Below are 15,453 nucleotides of genomic sequence, written 5' to 3' on the forward strand. Positions count from 1 at the left end.
GGGAACGAGACTGTAGTTACCAGATCTCTGTTAACTGCAACAGGAAGTCGCGAAGATCCGTCTTTTTGGGTAAGCACGTGAGGTTTTTGTGGCACGGACGAAAACCAGAAGTGTGCACTTTTCCTATTAACTTGTCTTGATACTAACGCATTTACATTGCTACATATCTTTTCACTATTAGAGATGATTAGTTTAGAAAATCTGACAGAGCACTGGCCTGGTATGCACAATGTTAACTTCCGGTTTCTGTGCCTGGCTCAAACGTCGCTTGTTCAGACAAGCTCCCTATGAGTATGAATTCTGTAGTTTAGCAACCTACGAACTACGAATACAACTAAATAAAACAAACAAAGCTTGAACGAGTTTTCTCCGGAATTACATGAGCTCAGATTGCGGACCTCTTAGACCTCATATTAAGATCATCTACTTACTTCCAGTTCAGTAACGGATCGTTTGAGGCGCAGCACGGTTAGTGCTAATCACTACATGGAGGTATTAAAAAACAGGCAGTTGAATCAGAAACATACAAGAATATATAAGAAAAAATTTACCTCATTGTCCATATAAGTGTGAGGATCTCTCTTTCGTCTATAGTGTGACCCAGGCACACCTCAAATATACATTTATTTCATCTCACGATGCCAGTGCGATGCTCTAGCCAACTGAGCCATGAAGCCACTGATGTTAGAGGACGGTCATTTATGGGTTCAAATGTTCCAGTTGGTTAGAGCGTCGCACCGGCATCCCGAGCTCACGGGTTCAATCCCCGTTGAAGTCGTGAACATTTCAGCCTTCTCCGACGCAAGTGCTAGAATTACATTCATAACTGCGAGGATCGGCATAGCTTCACTTGACTTTATATGCGCAGTTCAATATATGATTCATTTCATATATTATTTCGTTCATTAAAACAATAAAGGCCGCTCCCAGGGGAGGAACAGCAAACCGACTCACTTAAAAGGGGTCATCAGAGCCACTTCGGCGCCGCCTACAACTCAAAAACATTCGCACCGTCTTCAAGTCCAATACGACACTCAGGTCACATTTAGTTTGACCCAGGGACACCATTGTTAAGAGGTGTAGTCTACAGGATTTCCTGTGAATAAAGTACAGTCTAAATTGGCGAGATGGGGTAGATTTGTGCGGGAAATCTATGCAGGATAGAGTAAATTAAGACAAGGGATATAAGACTCGCCAGTAACAAGACCTCCTCCTTTTCCGTGCACGCTAATAAGACCGGCCACAACCCGCTTTGGAACGAGGTCACCGCACCCGAAAAGTAAAGGACGCTATCGTCATAAGATTTTACCCTGATAACATCAACAGGCATATAAACCAAATTAAAATCCCTGAAACGTGGATACCAAGGAGATCGATCGGTAAGTCAACCAATCGCACCGCTCGGGAAATTACTTACACAAAGCTAGGATTAACTTTCAATCACCGACCACCTTGATTCAAGTGGCGCGTAACCAGTCGACCTTATCGCCAGAAAAAAAACCATTGATTAGGTTTCAGAAAATTAAACTTAAATTGAGACTTAATAAGGCTTTTTTAAAAATAATTTTAAAGATATCAGTCCATCAGCCTTTATGTTACGCAATAGCGCTTTAAGGAGCTATATCAATTTGGCTAATCCAGCATATAAACGCCTATAATAATAATAATAATAATAATAATAATAATTATTATTATTATAATAATAATAATAATAATAACAATAACAAAAATAATAATAATAATAATAATAATATTGTACTATCTATGACGCCATTTTCACTAGTGATACGTAAAGCCAGATTTTCGTATGAAATTGGTAAGGATAAGACAAGGATTAACCATAAAGGGGAGTCTCCTTCATGGATGATTTCAAGTTGTTCGCAAACACCCAACAAGGTTTAGAATCACTCGTTCATACAGTCCGGGTTATGAGTACGGATGTTGGAATGGAATTTGAAATTGAAAAGTATGCCCATCTGGTCATTCAGAGAAGAGAGGCAAAGTAATAACATCACCGGGGAATTGAGCTGCCTGATGGGAAAATAGTCAACTCATTGGAAGAAGGTCAGAGCTACAAGTACCTTGGGATACTCGAGTGCGATAAGTTCTTTCCAGCACGAAAAGATGAACGCTAAAGTACGGACAGAGTATACGTCCGTCGTGTGCGAAAGGTTCTGGGATCAAAGCTCAATGGTGGCCATAAGATCCTTGCAATAGACACTTGGGCTGTTTCACTTATACGTTGCTCAGGGGTATTTATTGCGTGCATGGAGACGTGAGGAGCTGAGAGAGATGGATGGAAGGACCAAGAAAGTGATGAAGATGAATGGAGCACTACATCCAAGAGCCAATACATCCAGGTTGTATGTCACTAGGAAAGATGGAGGTCGAGGCTCGATCTCAGTGGAAGACGCTGTTGATCAGTCAATACTGGGCTTAGAGAACTACGTACCTAAGAACACTGAAACACTTCAAACAAAAGGTGATGCATAGCCAGTTTATTGGACAGACTGCAGATGTTGCAGACACACAATTTTGGCCTTAAGCTACAAAAAGTATAATTGAAAATCGAAGCAGAGAGCCTAATTACTGCAGCCCACGATCAGGCCTTGAGAACAAACCTGACCAAAAGAAAGATTGACAAGTCACGAAACAACCCTACGTGCAGAATGTGCCAAAAGGAAGATGAAAGGGTCATGCACATCACTTCAGGATGCAGTAAAATGGCACAGAAAGAGGACAAGAAAACGTGATAACATGGAGAAAAGCTGCCCACTGAGACCTCCGTAGAACAAAAGGACTTGAACGCGCAGGAAGGTAGAATGAACAGAGCACAGAAAGTGTCTTAGAAAATGAGAATTGGAAAATTTCGTGGGATTTTACGATACAGACTGATAAAGTGATCACAGCGAGAAGACTGGATCTGCTGGTGCTACACAAGGCAAAAAAAACTGAGTGGAAAATTGTTGGCCCTTGGGATCATCCCTAGGGCCGTGAAAGCAAATTGGGAATAAATTGGAGTGGACGCTGGGATTGATTATTACAGAAGTCCTTTCTTCTTAGTACGGCAACAATCTGAAGGAAGGTCCTTGAATCCTGAGGTTACTAGTTGTGACTTGGCTTCAAGGAAAACTCCAGCAAAGCATAGTTGCAGTGAACGTAAATTAATTATAATAATGAGAGAGAGTGTAGGCAAAGAAATGCCCGTAACTCAGTGTCCATGAATCTACAAGAATAGTCCAATAAACCGAAAAGTTGTTGTTCTCTTTCTCAAACGCGAGCCCGGGCTCATTCTCTTCCCTCCAATGGTCGAGGAAATCTTAAAGAGCCTGGATTCCATTTTTCCTTTTCAGTATCATCTTTTTACACCTGTCACTAAACTGAGCGCACTTGACGCTCGAGACAACTTATTTCTCGCTTGAAAAACAAATGATGTTGATTTTTGTCGCACAAATTTCTGTTTTTTAACTTCTGAAAGATGAAGCATTCACGAGTCTTAGGAAACTTAATCTTTGTGTGCTTGCTCGCTGAAATGTTTTACTCCCTTTATCAGTTTTCCTCAGCTGCAAACAATTTTGAGAAAAACACAAGCTGTAATCACCAGGAGTTGGATTCAAAGAACAGTATAATTTTTGCCGGCTTGTTTCCTATTAGTCATGCTCCACATTTCAATGCTTCATCGCAGCATTCTCCAGGGAGGTTCAACATTGTTGGCTGTGAAGAGGCCTTGGCAATGATTTACGCCTTGGAGCGGATCAATAATGACTCGAAGATACTTCCTGGAATAATCATCGGAAAACAAATTATAGATACATGTAGCAGTGTTGATGTCGCTATTCGAAAATGCCTGAACTTAAGTTTCGTAAGGAAGAACATGGAATCATTCACCTGCGATCACATTTTGAGCACTGTAAAAAGCCCTCAGACAGTTGTCGTCATTGGCCCAGGTTCAACTGATGTAGCAATGGCGGTGACAGATTTTGCGGGATTGTTTCATGTCCCAGTAATTGGCTACGCTTCTTCGAGCAGACTACTAAGCAATCGCGCCCGCTTTAAATATTTCCTTCGCACGGTCTCATCGGACACTCTTATGGCTAGAGTAGTGAGAGATTTGCTCCATGCTTTAAGGTGGAATTTCATCCACGCTCTGTATTCCGACACGGACTACGGACGATCTGCAATTGAGACTTTCCACCGCGTTTTAGCATTATCACGAGGCTGGAAAATCTGTGTCGCGGTGGAGAAGGCATTTACTAAACAAACGAGCTTGCAAGAAATGAATGACTTTATCAATGAAACTGGGCATAATGTCAAAGCAAAGGCGGTGTTACTCTTCACAACTATCGAGGACACAGAGCTAGTCTTAGCGCATTTCGAGCGTCTTCGAGTGAAAGATTACGTATTCATTTCTACAGACCACTACTTTGGACCTACAAGCAGGATCCGGAGCTCTCCGGAAATGTTACGAAGGGTCATTGGAATTATTCCGAATTCGAAGCAGGTGCACGATCGTGCCTTTGTAAACTACATGGAGCGTTTCAAGAAAAATCCCTTCAACTGCCCGTGGATATCTGAATACACCGAACTCCTCGATGATATTTCGCAAAATTCAACGTATATACCGTATGTCATCGATGCTGTGTATGCTGCAGCATATGGTCTTCATAAACTTTTAAACTGCTCACAAGAAAAGGGTTGTCAATTTTCAACAGAGGACTTTCCCCTATTGAACAGGTAGGACAGTAAACGATATCGATCTCAACTAATTTTCCAACACTTAGTTAATACTTCCTTTTTCCAGTTTGATGGAATCGGGACACGATTAACAGGAGGAGAGATAAAGAAAACTCCAACAATGTTTTATTTTGAGAGAAAAATTAAGCTTAACGAGTAGCAATCCAGATCAACAGCTCTATTCTATTTTGCGATGCAAATGAATTTAGCTAGCATGAACTGTCTCTGGTTGGGTAAGTGACTTAAAATCGAGTAAATTAAAACTACTAAGTAGTGACATATTTTAGTAGGGAATTAATCTTTTTTTGGTTTATTACTATTTCGCACCTGCTTTCGATGATATAGTCCTTTGCAATGGCGATAAAATGCAATTCTGTTTAGTTGTTGAAAAAAAAAATTTTACCTTTTAAAATTTCCAGTTGAAGGCTAAGATAAAAGTGTTCGAAATCTGTGGTTTTCTCTGGACGAAAGGTGAGTTTTCAACGCGGTAAACTAGAGTGAGCAAACCGGGCGTGCGGTAACCATAAATTGTAAAATAAAAAACACATCAACTCAGAGTTGACAAGTTACTGAACGGATCCCTAGCAGCTGGATATTTAGAGGCTGTGATCAAGAGGAAATTGCTTGTCGAGCTTAGTACTTACTCTCCGTTAATTGTATGATTTTACATCAACATTTTGACATTGCCAGAGTTGTCTTTACATATCGCAAGATGTTTACATCTTCCAGACGTTTTAGACTTGATGTAGACAGCTATCTGTTCAGAACAGCTTGTGACATAACAGCATAGGCTCTTAATGTACTCATTCGTTAGTAATCGCCATGGACTACTCCATGGGACTATTGCCTTTCAAATCTATTTGAACTACAAACCCGCTCGGCTCGAACCTCGTTAACTCAGAACCCTCGCTATGTCCTGGAATACACCCAACTGAAGGTTTCCCTTGATTCAACTTTTTTTCAAGGCTTCTTATAAAATGGATATCTCGATTCGCCACTTTCTCGAAGAACAATAAACTTCCCCTATAGTGCGAATGAGCAGGTTCTACCCAGGCCTCCCAAGTTCAGAGTTAATAATTTAAAAGCAAAAATGGCTGCAAACATAAGGATTCGTTCAGGGCAACATATTCCAGAAGATAATTGTACGCCCAAATTCGCGATCAAACGGATTACCTTATTGCCATAGCTTGTTGCTTCTTTCATGTGTGGAGAGGGTTAGCGTTAGGGTTAGCCCTAGTAGAAAATCAAAATCCCATACCTTCCGAGAAGTCGAAATGCGTAACATGATTCACGCGTGCCAGCCTCCGACCATCCTGCTGATTGCCCCTTCCTGATCGGCTCCTGCCCGTTTGGATAGATTTTCGATCGAGAAGTACGAGAAGAAGCGTGAATCTTTCGGCCATTCTCCTGCGAAGTTGAAAACGGAGCCATGCGATTTTCTGGGGAAAAATCGCCCCTGCGCTGGAGCCGTTGAAAAATTACCTTCAACCCCCTTGTCCTTCCATTAGAGGCACAGAAAACAGCGAACTCGAAATCTTCAAAATCGTTTAAAATACCACTTCTGAGGCAAAAGAACGACAGTACATTACAGGTAAGGTAATACCGTCAACGTTTATTTAGCATTGGTCTATGCACATATTGATCGATATATCGCTACAGAAGAAGCAAACAGTGAATCCAATACATTTATTATAAAATTATAAACGGGTACACAAACAGATTGTGTGGACTCTCTGTGGTGGCACACAGGCTGTAGCGAATAATCATTTTCATTTTATTCTCTTCTCTTTCAGAAACGACGAATATCTTAACAGAACACAGAGCGTGCGCTTTAGTGGGGTATCACGTGATCAAGTGTTTTTTGATTCTAATGGAAATGGGGTAGGAGCATACGATGTGACGGTGGTTAATATGGACACTGAGACATGGGTGTCCATTGGACGCTGGATTTCAAACGTGTCAAATGTACTTGAACTCCCTGAAGATGGTCGTTTTCTTGATATCGACTTGGCAAGTCTGAAAATGCTTTGGAAAAAAGTATTCGTTAGCTCCGAACAACCGTCTTCAGTTTGTGGTAAAGAGTGTCCCGGTGGGTATTTCATGGCTTTGGAGGATAAACATCCGGTTAGTTTTTCCATTTTACCTATGTATAGAAATGCACCTAATTAGATGCACACACTATTTTGCCATCCAACACGAAACGTCCTTTTACGTCTAAGCCTTTGCTATCTTTTTCCAACAATAAGCCGGTACGGGTGAAGGTTATTAGCGTTATAGTTAGCTCAGGGTATATGTAGTCGTTTACCCTTACCTGAGGAGCAGCATTTGGGAAACACTTCGAGACGTTAATTGACTATATTCCAAGACACCAGTGTCTTCGTGACGCTTACTGAAATCGGCGTGCATCGGGGCCGCTGGACATATAAAATTGTAAAATTTATGTCCAAAACTTTATATGCTGGTTTCGCAAGCGACGAAAGCAGAAGCATAAAAAAACATCAGTTAATGCAGATGCATTAATTTTTTGTTTGTTTTTTTTTTTTTTTTGTCTTTTTTCCTGACAAAAGGAGATAATTATACCGAGTAAGATTATTTTTTACTTGGGATTGGGTTGCACAGGTCAACCTGTTCTGAAAACAACATCATGCAGTATACAGGTCACGTGTTTATCTCTGTTAATAGACCTCTTTACAGTTGTGTGCTTAGTTACCTGGCCTTTAAATGAAAGTGGGGCTGGTGTTGACCTTGTTATTATAGAGACCTCCCTCCTTTTGTTATGATAATGATGTTGTTGTCATGGTAATTAGTAAGAATTTACATAAGAAAGGCAGTGAGATTTTTATCAAAACGAGGTCAACTCCAGCCTCACTTTCATTCACAGGCTCATATCACTATAGTATATCCAAATAACAAAATAACCACTTCATAATTACAGAAATATTCACCCGTATTGCATAGAAAACCATTTAACAGCCATCCTATCCTGTAAATATACTAGTAATAGTTTTCACTACATCTGCCCCCGCATAAGATAATACGGACGGGCAGTTGAGGTGTTTGCCAATTCATAATTTGTTGTTTCACAAGTAATTAACATGTAGGTAGGCAAATGAAAGTAAAAGATGCAAGGAAAACGGGTGGGCAACAACAAACAGCATTTATTTTTAATTTCCATCAACGTTTATTTGATACGCCAAATATGGTCAAATATGATAGTAAAACACAAACAGGAACTTTCAATGACTAGACAGCGGACATTTACGGTCGTCATCTTTTTTATCAATGTGGTTCTTTCCACGGTACATATTCGGATCGTTGATTGTTATTATTATTATCTGTGAAAAATTGTTGTAAAAATGATCGAAGATTGTTTGAAAAAATATACTGGGACTATGCTTTTGCTTTCTGAGGTTGCAGTTTGTGGCCGAGTCTGTCGCCCCTGTTCATGATTTGTGCCTGAAAAATCGAATTTTGACCCAGGCAATAAAATTATGATTTTCTATCAGATACTGTAATCTTTGATTTTCAAAGTAAAAGGAATCGCTGTAAATATTCAAAAATTGTTTTATTATTTTATTTTAATTTATTTATTAACAATACTTACTATAAGTACAATACTAACGATCCCTACCTACAATACTTACGATCCCTACCTACTTAACAAACCAAAGGGTATTAATTTACACCATACAATACAAAAAATAATAATAATAAAAAAAACAAACAAACAAAACAAAGCCCTTTGCAACACAAACAGTAATTAGGTTCTTTCAATTACAAGTCGTTGGACTGTAATGTGACAACCTCGTTCCCAGGGTCTCTCGAGCGAGGAGAGACCCTGGTAGGGTCTGGTCATGTGCTTCCGTGACAATTGAAAACACTAGGGAGGGGTCCTCTCTAAACAAGGAATTTGTCGATGTTTTACATAGTATTTATTTTAAAAGTTAAACAAGTTATTTGTTATCTACCTCATAATTGTCATATTTATATTTATATTTCTTCTTCTTCCTTCGTGGCCTTCTTGAACAGATTTTTACAATGTAAAACGTTTTTGACTGAACCGCACAATCTACAGCAACTTATGACAGACGATGTATATGTTTTCTTCGGCGTTTGCAAACTATTGTCGCCGGACATAGCCGCAGAAGAATATATGTTCACATACCGCAGCACGTGAAACTTGGTTTGTTTTGGTGACAACACATTCCGCATTCCCGTAGTCTCAGTATAGACAAAATTCTTACTAAGCCGCCCCTCCCTTCATTGGATAAATTGTCATCTCCCAGATTCTGGGAGACACGTGACCAGACCCAACCAGGGTCTCTCCTCGCTCGCCCCAGGCGTTAAGATGAGAGACCCTGGGAACGAGGTTGGTAATGTGAGAGGAATGGGTGGAAGCCTTCTATTTTAGGACAATGACTGCGTGTTCTACAGGTCCAAATGTAATACCTCGCGACCAAAAATAAAAAGTAGTGATTCGTGTTTTGAATTAATTGAGGCTTTAGACCAACAACTAATGATGGTGACAAGTCTAGCGTAGGAAGAGCTTCGTCACGAATCAGCCATTCCTTAAAAGCTTCCCAGAAACGGGACGTTACAGTGCAAGTCCAGAATAAGTGAATGAGTGATTCCTCTTCCCGTTTACAGAAACTGCAGAGATCGTTATCAATAAAGTTTATTTTTTTTCAGAAAATTATTGGTGGCTAATTGCCTGTGAAACAGCTTAAATTGAAATACTAGAAGTTTAGAGATTTTGGTACATTCGAAGGGTTTTCGATACACGGCGACCCAGTACTCAGTTTCGTTTGGTTCAATTAGGCAATCTGCTAGCCACTTCATCTGACTATTCAAGGGCTGTTTTCTTTTTTTTCCACAAGCTTTTGGTACACTATTCTGTTTGGTTTATTTGCCATCAGAACTTTTTCACTTAACGTATTGTAGTCCGAAACTTCGCTTAGGTTTCTCCCATTGGTTGTTTCCCACAACTGCTTTATAGCCGAGATGACTCCAAGAAAAGACAGAAAACTTGGTTTAAATCTATAACGGTCTTTAAATTCTGAGAAAGATAAAAAAGTGGACTCATTAACCATTAAATCGCTGACAACCTGAATTCCCTTAGTAGCCCATAGTGCGTAGTATATTGGTTTATTTTCGACTCGTACAAGAGAATTGAACCAAAGAGGCTGTGACCGTAGCTGGGTGACAGAGGACATGCAATCTTTAAAAGTAACTTCTGACCAAATTTGTAGTATTTCTTGCAGGAAAACGTCCGATACTTTTCCAACTTTTAACAAATCTTTTTGATTTAGATTACCCCTAAAAAAGGTAGCACCACCGAGATCTTGCAGTTGCAGGTCAAAAAAAAGTTTCCATTTTGCGTGGTTGTTTTGGTCGAGGTATTAGGGAGCTTAAGCAACGACAACGGCGACGACGACGAGAACGTCACGAATTTGCAAATTTAGTGGGTAAAAAAAATTGCTTTGCACGCCCTGCACGTGCGTTTTTCACTTTTGTCCATTTCGTTGCCGTCGTCAGCAAAACAACAACGTGAAATAGCCAAGTTTTTGGTTTTATGAAGAACGTCAGCACTTGAGGATAAATTTTCAGTTTCTCTCCTAAAATGGAGTGCCGTTCCGACTGGTGTCATCTTTGAGGAAATACCACACCCGTTGAAATAGTTACGAAGCGATTAAAATAACGAAAATTTATATTTTGAGATGACGTTCTCGTTGCCGTCGCCGTTGTCGTTGCTTAAGCTCCCTAATTTTTAATCCAAGTTGCCTTCAAAGCCTTGCTAAAAATCTTTACATCAACCATCCGCCCTGTTCATAATCACTAATCATAGTATCACGCTTAATTTTGTCACCTTTGCCGTCCCACAGAAAATTGTAACAGAGATTATTAACTTCGTTAACTACTCTTTGATCTGTTGGCAAAGGTGAAAGAATAGAAACAAGTTGCGAGATTATTAAACTTTTTAATACAGTTATTTTACCAAGTAAACTAAGTCGACGCAATTCCCAACAGCCCAAAGTTGCCTTAAGTTTTGTTAACTTTTCGTTATAGTTTTCTTTCATCGTTATTACCAGGTCAGTTGACAACCATACACCCAAAGTCTTTACCTTGTTCCTAATCCATTTCAGCTCGATTTCAGGGCAACGTTTCTCCTCGCTATTTGCTCTACCACCAATCCAAAAGGCTTCCGTTTTTTTACGGTTTAAACGGAGGCCAGATACTTCGCTGAAAAATTCTAATGTCTTTAGAGAGGTAGTGAAAGAGTTTTGTGATCCATCTAAAATGAGAGTGGTGTCGTCAGCGTACTGGCTAATTTTTATTTCCCGACCGTTCAGTGTTATTCCTTTGATCTCGTTATTTCTTCTTACTGCTTCCGCTAGAACCTGCACACAAAGAATAAACAAATAAGGCGAGAGAGGGCAGCCTTGTCTAGCCCCTCTTTCGAATTTGAAACAATCACTAGACCAGCCATTATTCAAAATACAGCTTTCTGTGCTATTATAAAAGATTTTAATCCAGTTGATAATGGACGGGCCAAAGTTAAACTGTCGAAAAGCTTTTTGTATGAACGACCACTCAGCTGTGTCAGAACCTTTTCGAAATCAAGGAATAGCAATAGTCCAGGAATGTTTTTAAAGCTTGTGTAGTTAATAGTGGCATCGATTAGTCTAACATTTTCTCCAATAAATCTGCCTTTAAGAAAACCAGTCTGATCGTGAACGTTATCAATAAGTTTAAGAAGAACACGTTTCAGACGAATGGCGATAGCCTTGGCCGCTATTTTATAATCACAATTTAACAAAGATATTGGACGCCAATTTTTGACAATGTAAAGTTCAGTGTCCTTTTTGGGGATAAGTTTAATAATGCCTCGTTTTTGAGATACGGACAATTGCCCACGGAGATAAGCATAGTGAAAGGAGTTGAGCAGGAGGTTTTGCTCCCATCAGCCGACATATCCTCGCTATTAACAGACGACCCCGAACCTCTTTTGGAGCGTTTCCTGCCCATTTAAAAAAGAAAAGACCTACGTTTAGGCGTAGACGATTTTTAAATACATCGCAAAAAAGAAAAACCCGTCAAGAATGGTTCAGAACTTGGCAAAAGAACCCATTTTGCAGAGCGTCAGAAACCGCTTCCGGACGCCATGCCGGCTAGACCCAGTCTCTCCATAATTCGAAAATTATTTACCTTCAATCGCTATGCCGCCGTGAACCTTCGATGTCGATGCTCCTTGTGACTCAAGTTACCCAGAACACCCCGCGAACTTGGTGAACAATACCGATACCACCTTGCGCTTACTAAGGAGATCGTAACGCCAACAATCAGTTCTTCAATTGAACTCTCTGCATGATAAGGAGCTTGTGAAAGGTAGTGGATACTTGCCGAGACGCGCCGAAGCGGCGAGGTAAGTATCCACCAGCATCGACCGACATTGACGTGAATAGTTGCTTTAGTATATACTAAAACAGTGAGATAATATAGCACAAAAAGATGATTTTAACTCTCTTATTCCTGCAACGATTACAATATTTGCGGACGCATCCCGCCCGTGTTGCCCCGGGGGTGAATACCAAAGGATATTCGGGAGTTTGAGTGGCCAATCAGAGCACGCCTTCAACGCTATCCACTGATTTAGTATATTCTAATGCAAAATATCACCCTACTTTTATTTAATTATGACAAGATTTGCAGAGGAATTTTAGAATTTAAATTCATATCATAGATGAGCTTATGATTCCAACATTGTTTCCAAGGCAGACTATGGAGTAATACATTCTTATAATGCTGATCATTTTTGAAGGAAATTTTTTCTACCTGTAAAGCCCTTGGCTTTAAGTTTCATCTGGTCAATTTCTTTTTGATGGTTGAAAGATTGATTTGCATGCGCAAATATGGTGCTAAGCAGACATCGTGTGGGAAAAGGCGAGACAGAACTGATACCTCACCACCAACCGCACTTCATACACAGCCAATAAGAAATGCTTGTCCTCTTTTAGTGATAGCAAAAACGCGCACGCACCGGTGGCTCAGTTGGTTGAGCATCGAGCTCTCACGCGGGAGGTCGCGGTTTCGAACTCCGGCCGGATCAACTATCAGGATCTTGTAATAAGTGTGGAAAAAGCGCAGCCTTTGTAATTTCATCTGCAAATACAAACTTTCAAGTCTTCTCGAATGAGGATTATAAACCGTAGGACCTGTGGGACGTTAAAAAACCCACACACTATTCGAGAAGAGTAGGGGATGAAGTCCCCTGGCTATCCTGTTCTCTCCAGCAGAAGTGGCAGACTTGGCGATGATGTCTCTAAAAAGGCTTGTGGTGTATGAGGCTACCTAATTAAGCAGAAACAGCCATAAGTCCAAAAGGGACTTTCCCGAGTGCTGGAATATGAAGAAAAAAAAAACCAAGTCCACTTCTATCAGTAGTGTGTTAGTGTGTTTCCACCGGTGGGAGCTTCTTAGTTGATGTGTCTGAAATCTGTCTTGACGCGCACGTCGTAATTAATACATTGCTGTCACGCTTATTTTTCATTACTTTTCACTATGCAGAGCTGCTGTTGGAAGTGCGTTCCCTGTTCAACAAACGAAATTTCCCACAATCCTGTGAACCGCTCTTGTCGTCGCTGTCCGGTTCACCACTGGCCAAACCAGAATCACACCGCGTGCTCGCTGATACTACCTACCGCTATCAAATTGAGTGATCCAGCGGGCATTGCTGTTGGAGTCGTCAGCATGATTGGTATCATAAATGTTATTTTCATCGGTCTTGTTTTCTATCGTCACGGAAACACACACACCGTGCGGGCCTCCTGCAAACCTCTAAGCCACATGATGCTGTTTGGAACTCTCCTTGGATACCTGACGGCAGTTATGGCCTTCTTGGAGAGAACAAAGACTCTGTGTATAAGCACGTTTTTCACGTTTAGCATCAGCTCTTGTATCATTGTTGCTGCATTATTTATCAAGACAAATCGGCTTTATCGGCTATATAGGATAAGAACAACAAGGAAAGGTACACTATATGCAACTTCAAATTTCCTGCCTACCTTAACTTCGAAGGAAATCCCCCCCCCCCCCCCTTCAAATTTAGCATATAACATTTATATGATACTAGGTAGTACTATCTCGGCGAGTCAGCTACCCTCATCCAACAATAACATTTTGAATGAAATAAAAGCTATGAAATTATTCATATATATGAACTGCGGAAGAATTGAAATACGCGAGAGTTGGAGATGATTGCAGATAAGCAGCAAGTTAAGCAGATACGAAGAAGCCTGGAAAATAGCCAGGCTTGAACAGGTGTCTGACCGTGCGATAGCGCTTCCGCCTGCTCTAACAACTGAGCCAACTGAATAAATTTTGTGGGTGAAGATGGATATTTAATGATTATTTTATGACCGCGCGTTAGATACGAGATGGTGGAGACGTCATAGCGGCCATGTTGACGTACTGAAAAATGGAAATATCTTTTGGGAATTTGGCTCTATTTATATGCAAAATGGGAGCAACATTTTGATTTTGTTTTTTACGTGACACCAACATGGCCGTCTAATCACGTGAGTGCAAGTTAAAACCAAGTTGGCTATGATCAGTCTCATATATATCCAACAACGGCGATTGGGATAAGTGTTTTATTAACTTTTCATTAAATTCTGAATGCTTGGACACTTTAAGTCAATCAGTTTCCAGCTTGGCAACACTTTACGCAGTCAGTTTCCATATAAGGTCATACGGTATATGAGCTAATAACCGAGATTGAGGGAACCAATCAGATAGCTAAAAACGCAATATCCGAGGTCGAACGTTTAATAATTTGGGATATCTTTTGTCTGTTCAGTAACTTGAGGAAAAGGTTAAATGAAAATAATTTTTTTGCAAATTCGCTAAACATTTGGCAATTCATAAAAGTCGCTAAAATGATCTATGTTGAAAGTAGTTCACTAAGTTTCTTTTCATATTTAGATCCTTCATGCTTGAGTGAGAAGTGGACGATACCTTTCCTCGGCATCTTCGTCTCCATAGAAATAGCCATCTGCTTATCCATCGTATTTACCACTCCCGCTGGTGACGTCACACAGATTTTGTACTCAGGTGTCAAAAACGAGGCCTACGTACGTTGCAGACTCGCCTACTACACCAATTACAACATGGCATTGCGGTGGTGTTACAACATTGGCCTTTTGATCATATGTACCTATCAAGCTCTCCAGACCAGAAAAGTCCCTGGAAACATTAACGAAGCTCGTTTTATTGCGTTCAATATGATGACTATTTCGACAGAAGTGTTACTGTTCTTTTTCTCTTACTTCGCCACTAAGACGTTTTACAGTGACATCTTAATGAGCTCGTTCTTAATCGTGGCGGACACAACAACTATCATATGCATGTTCTTACCCAAAAGTTACATTATCATTTGTCGACCAGAGAAGAACATCGAGCAAAAATCATCCGTGGACAGTAAGCCAACCAATTCGGACAACAATAACTTCCTAACAAATGTTCAAACAGTACGGCAATACAAAGAGAACTCGCACTAAAACGATTTGGAAACAGCAGCCCGTTACTAGTACATCACTGAGCCAAGTTGGGATTTCCTGAACACTTAAGCTTTCTTAGAAATGTCAGATGAGACAATATTTTAAAATAATCAGTCGATTTTAGTGTTTAAGTAAAAAAGTAAACATCAGACCGATTCGTCTA

General features: G+C 40.3%; 1 protein-coding gene across 1 annotated transcript in view; it reads left to right on the forward strand.

Moving 5' to 3' along the window:
* Positions 1-3,419: 3,419 nt before the first annotated feature.
* Positions 3,420-15,453, forward strand: part of LOC138050670 (extracellular calcium-sensing receptor-like) — a 13,265-nt gene continuing 1,231 nt past the window's right edge. The window contains exons 1-4 of the mRNA XM_068896978.1: positions 3,420-4,734; positions 6,528-6,858; positions 13,300-13,766; positions 14,717-15,453. The exon at positions 14,717-15,453 is cut by the window's right edge and continues 1,231 nt beyond it. Coding sequence (XP_068753079.1) covers positions 3,479-4,734; positions 6,528-6,858; positions 13,300-13,766; positions 14,717-15,290 — 2,628 coding nt within the window. The 5' untranslated portion in view covers positions 3,420-3,478 and the 3' untranslated portion in view covers positions 15,291-15,453. The remainder of the gene's footprint in view (positions 4,735-6,527; positions 6,859-13,299; positions 13,767-14,716) is intronic.

The sequence above is a fragment of the Montipora capricornis genome, chromosome 6 (assembly GCF_036669925.1).
Source record: "Montipora capricornis isolate CH-2021 chromosome 6, ASM3666992v2, whole genome shotgun sequence".
In the NCBI taxonomy this organism is placed as follows: domain Eukaryota; kingdom Metazoa; phylum Cnidaria; class Anthozoa; order Scleractinia; family Acroporidae; genus Montipora; species Montipora capricornis.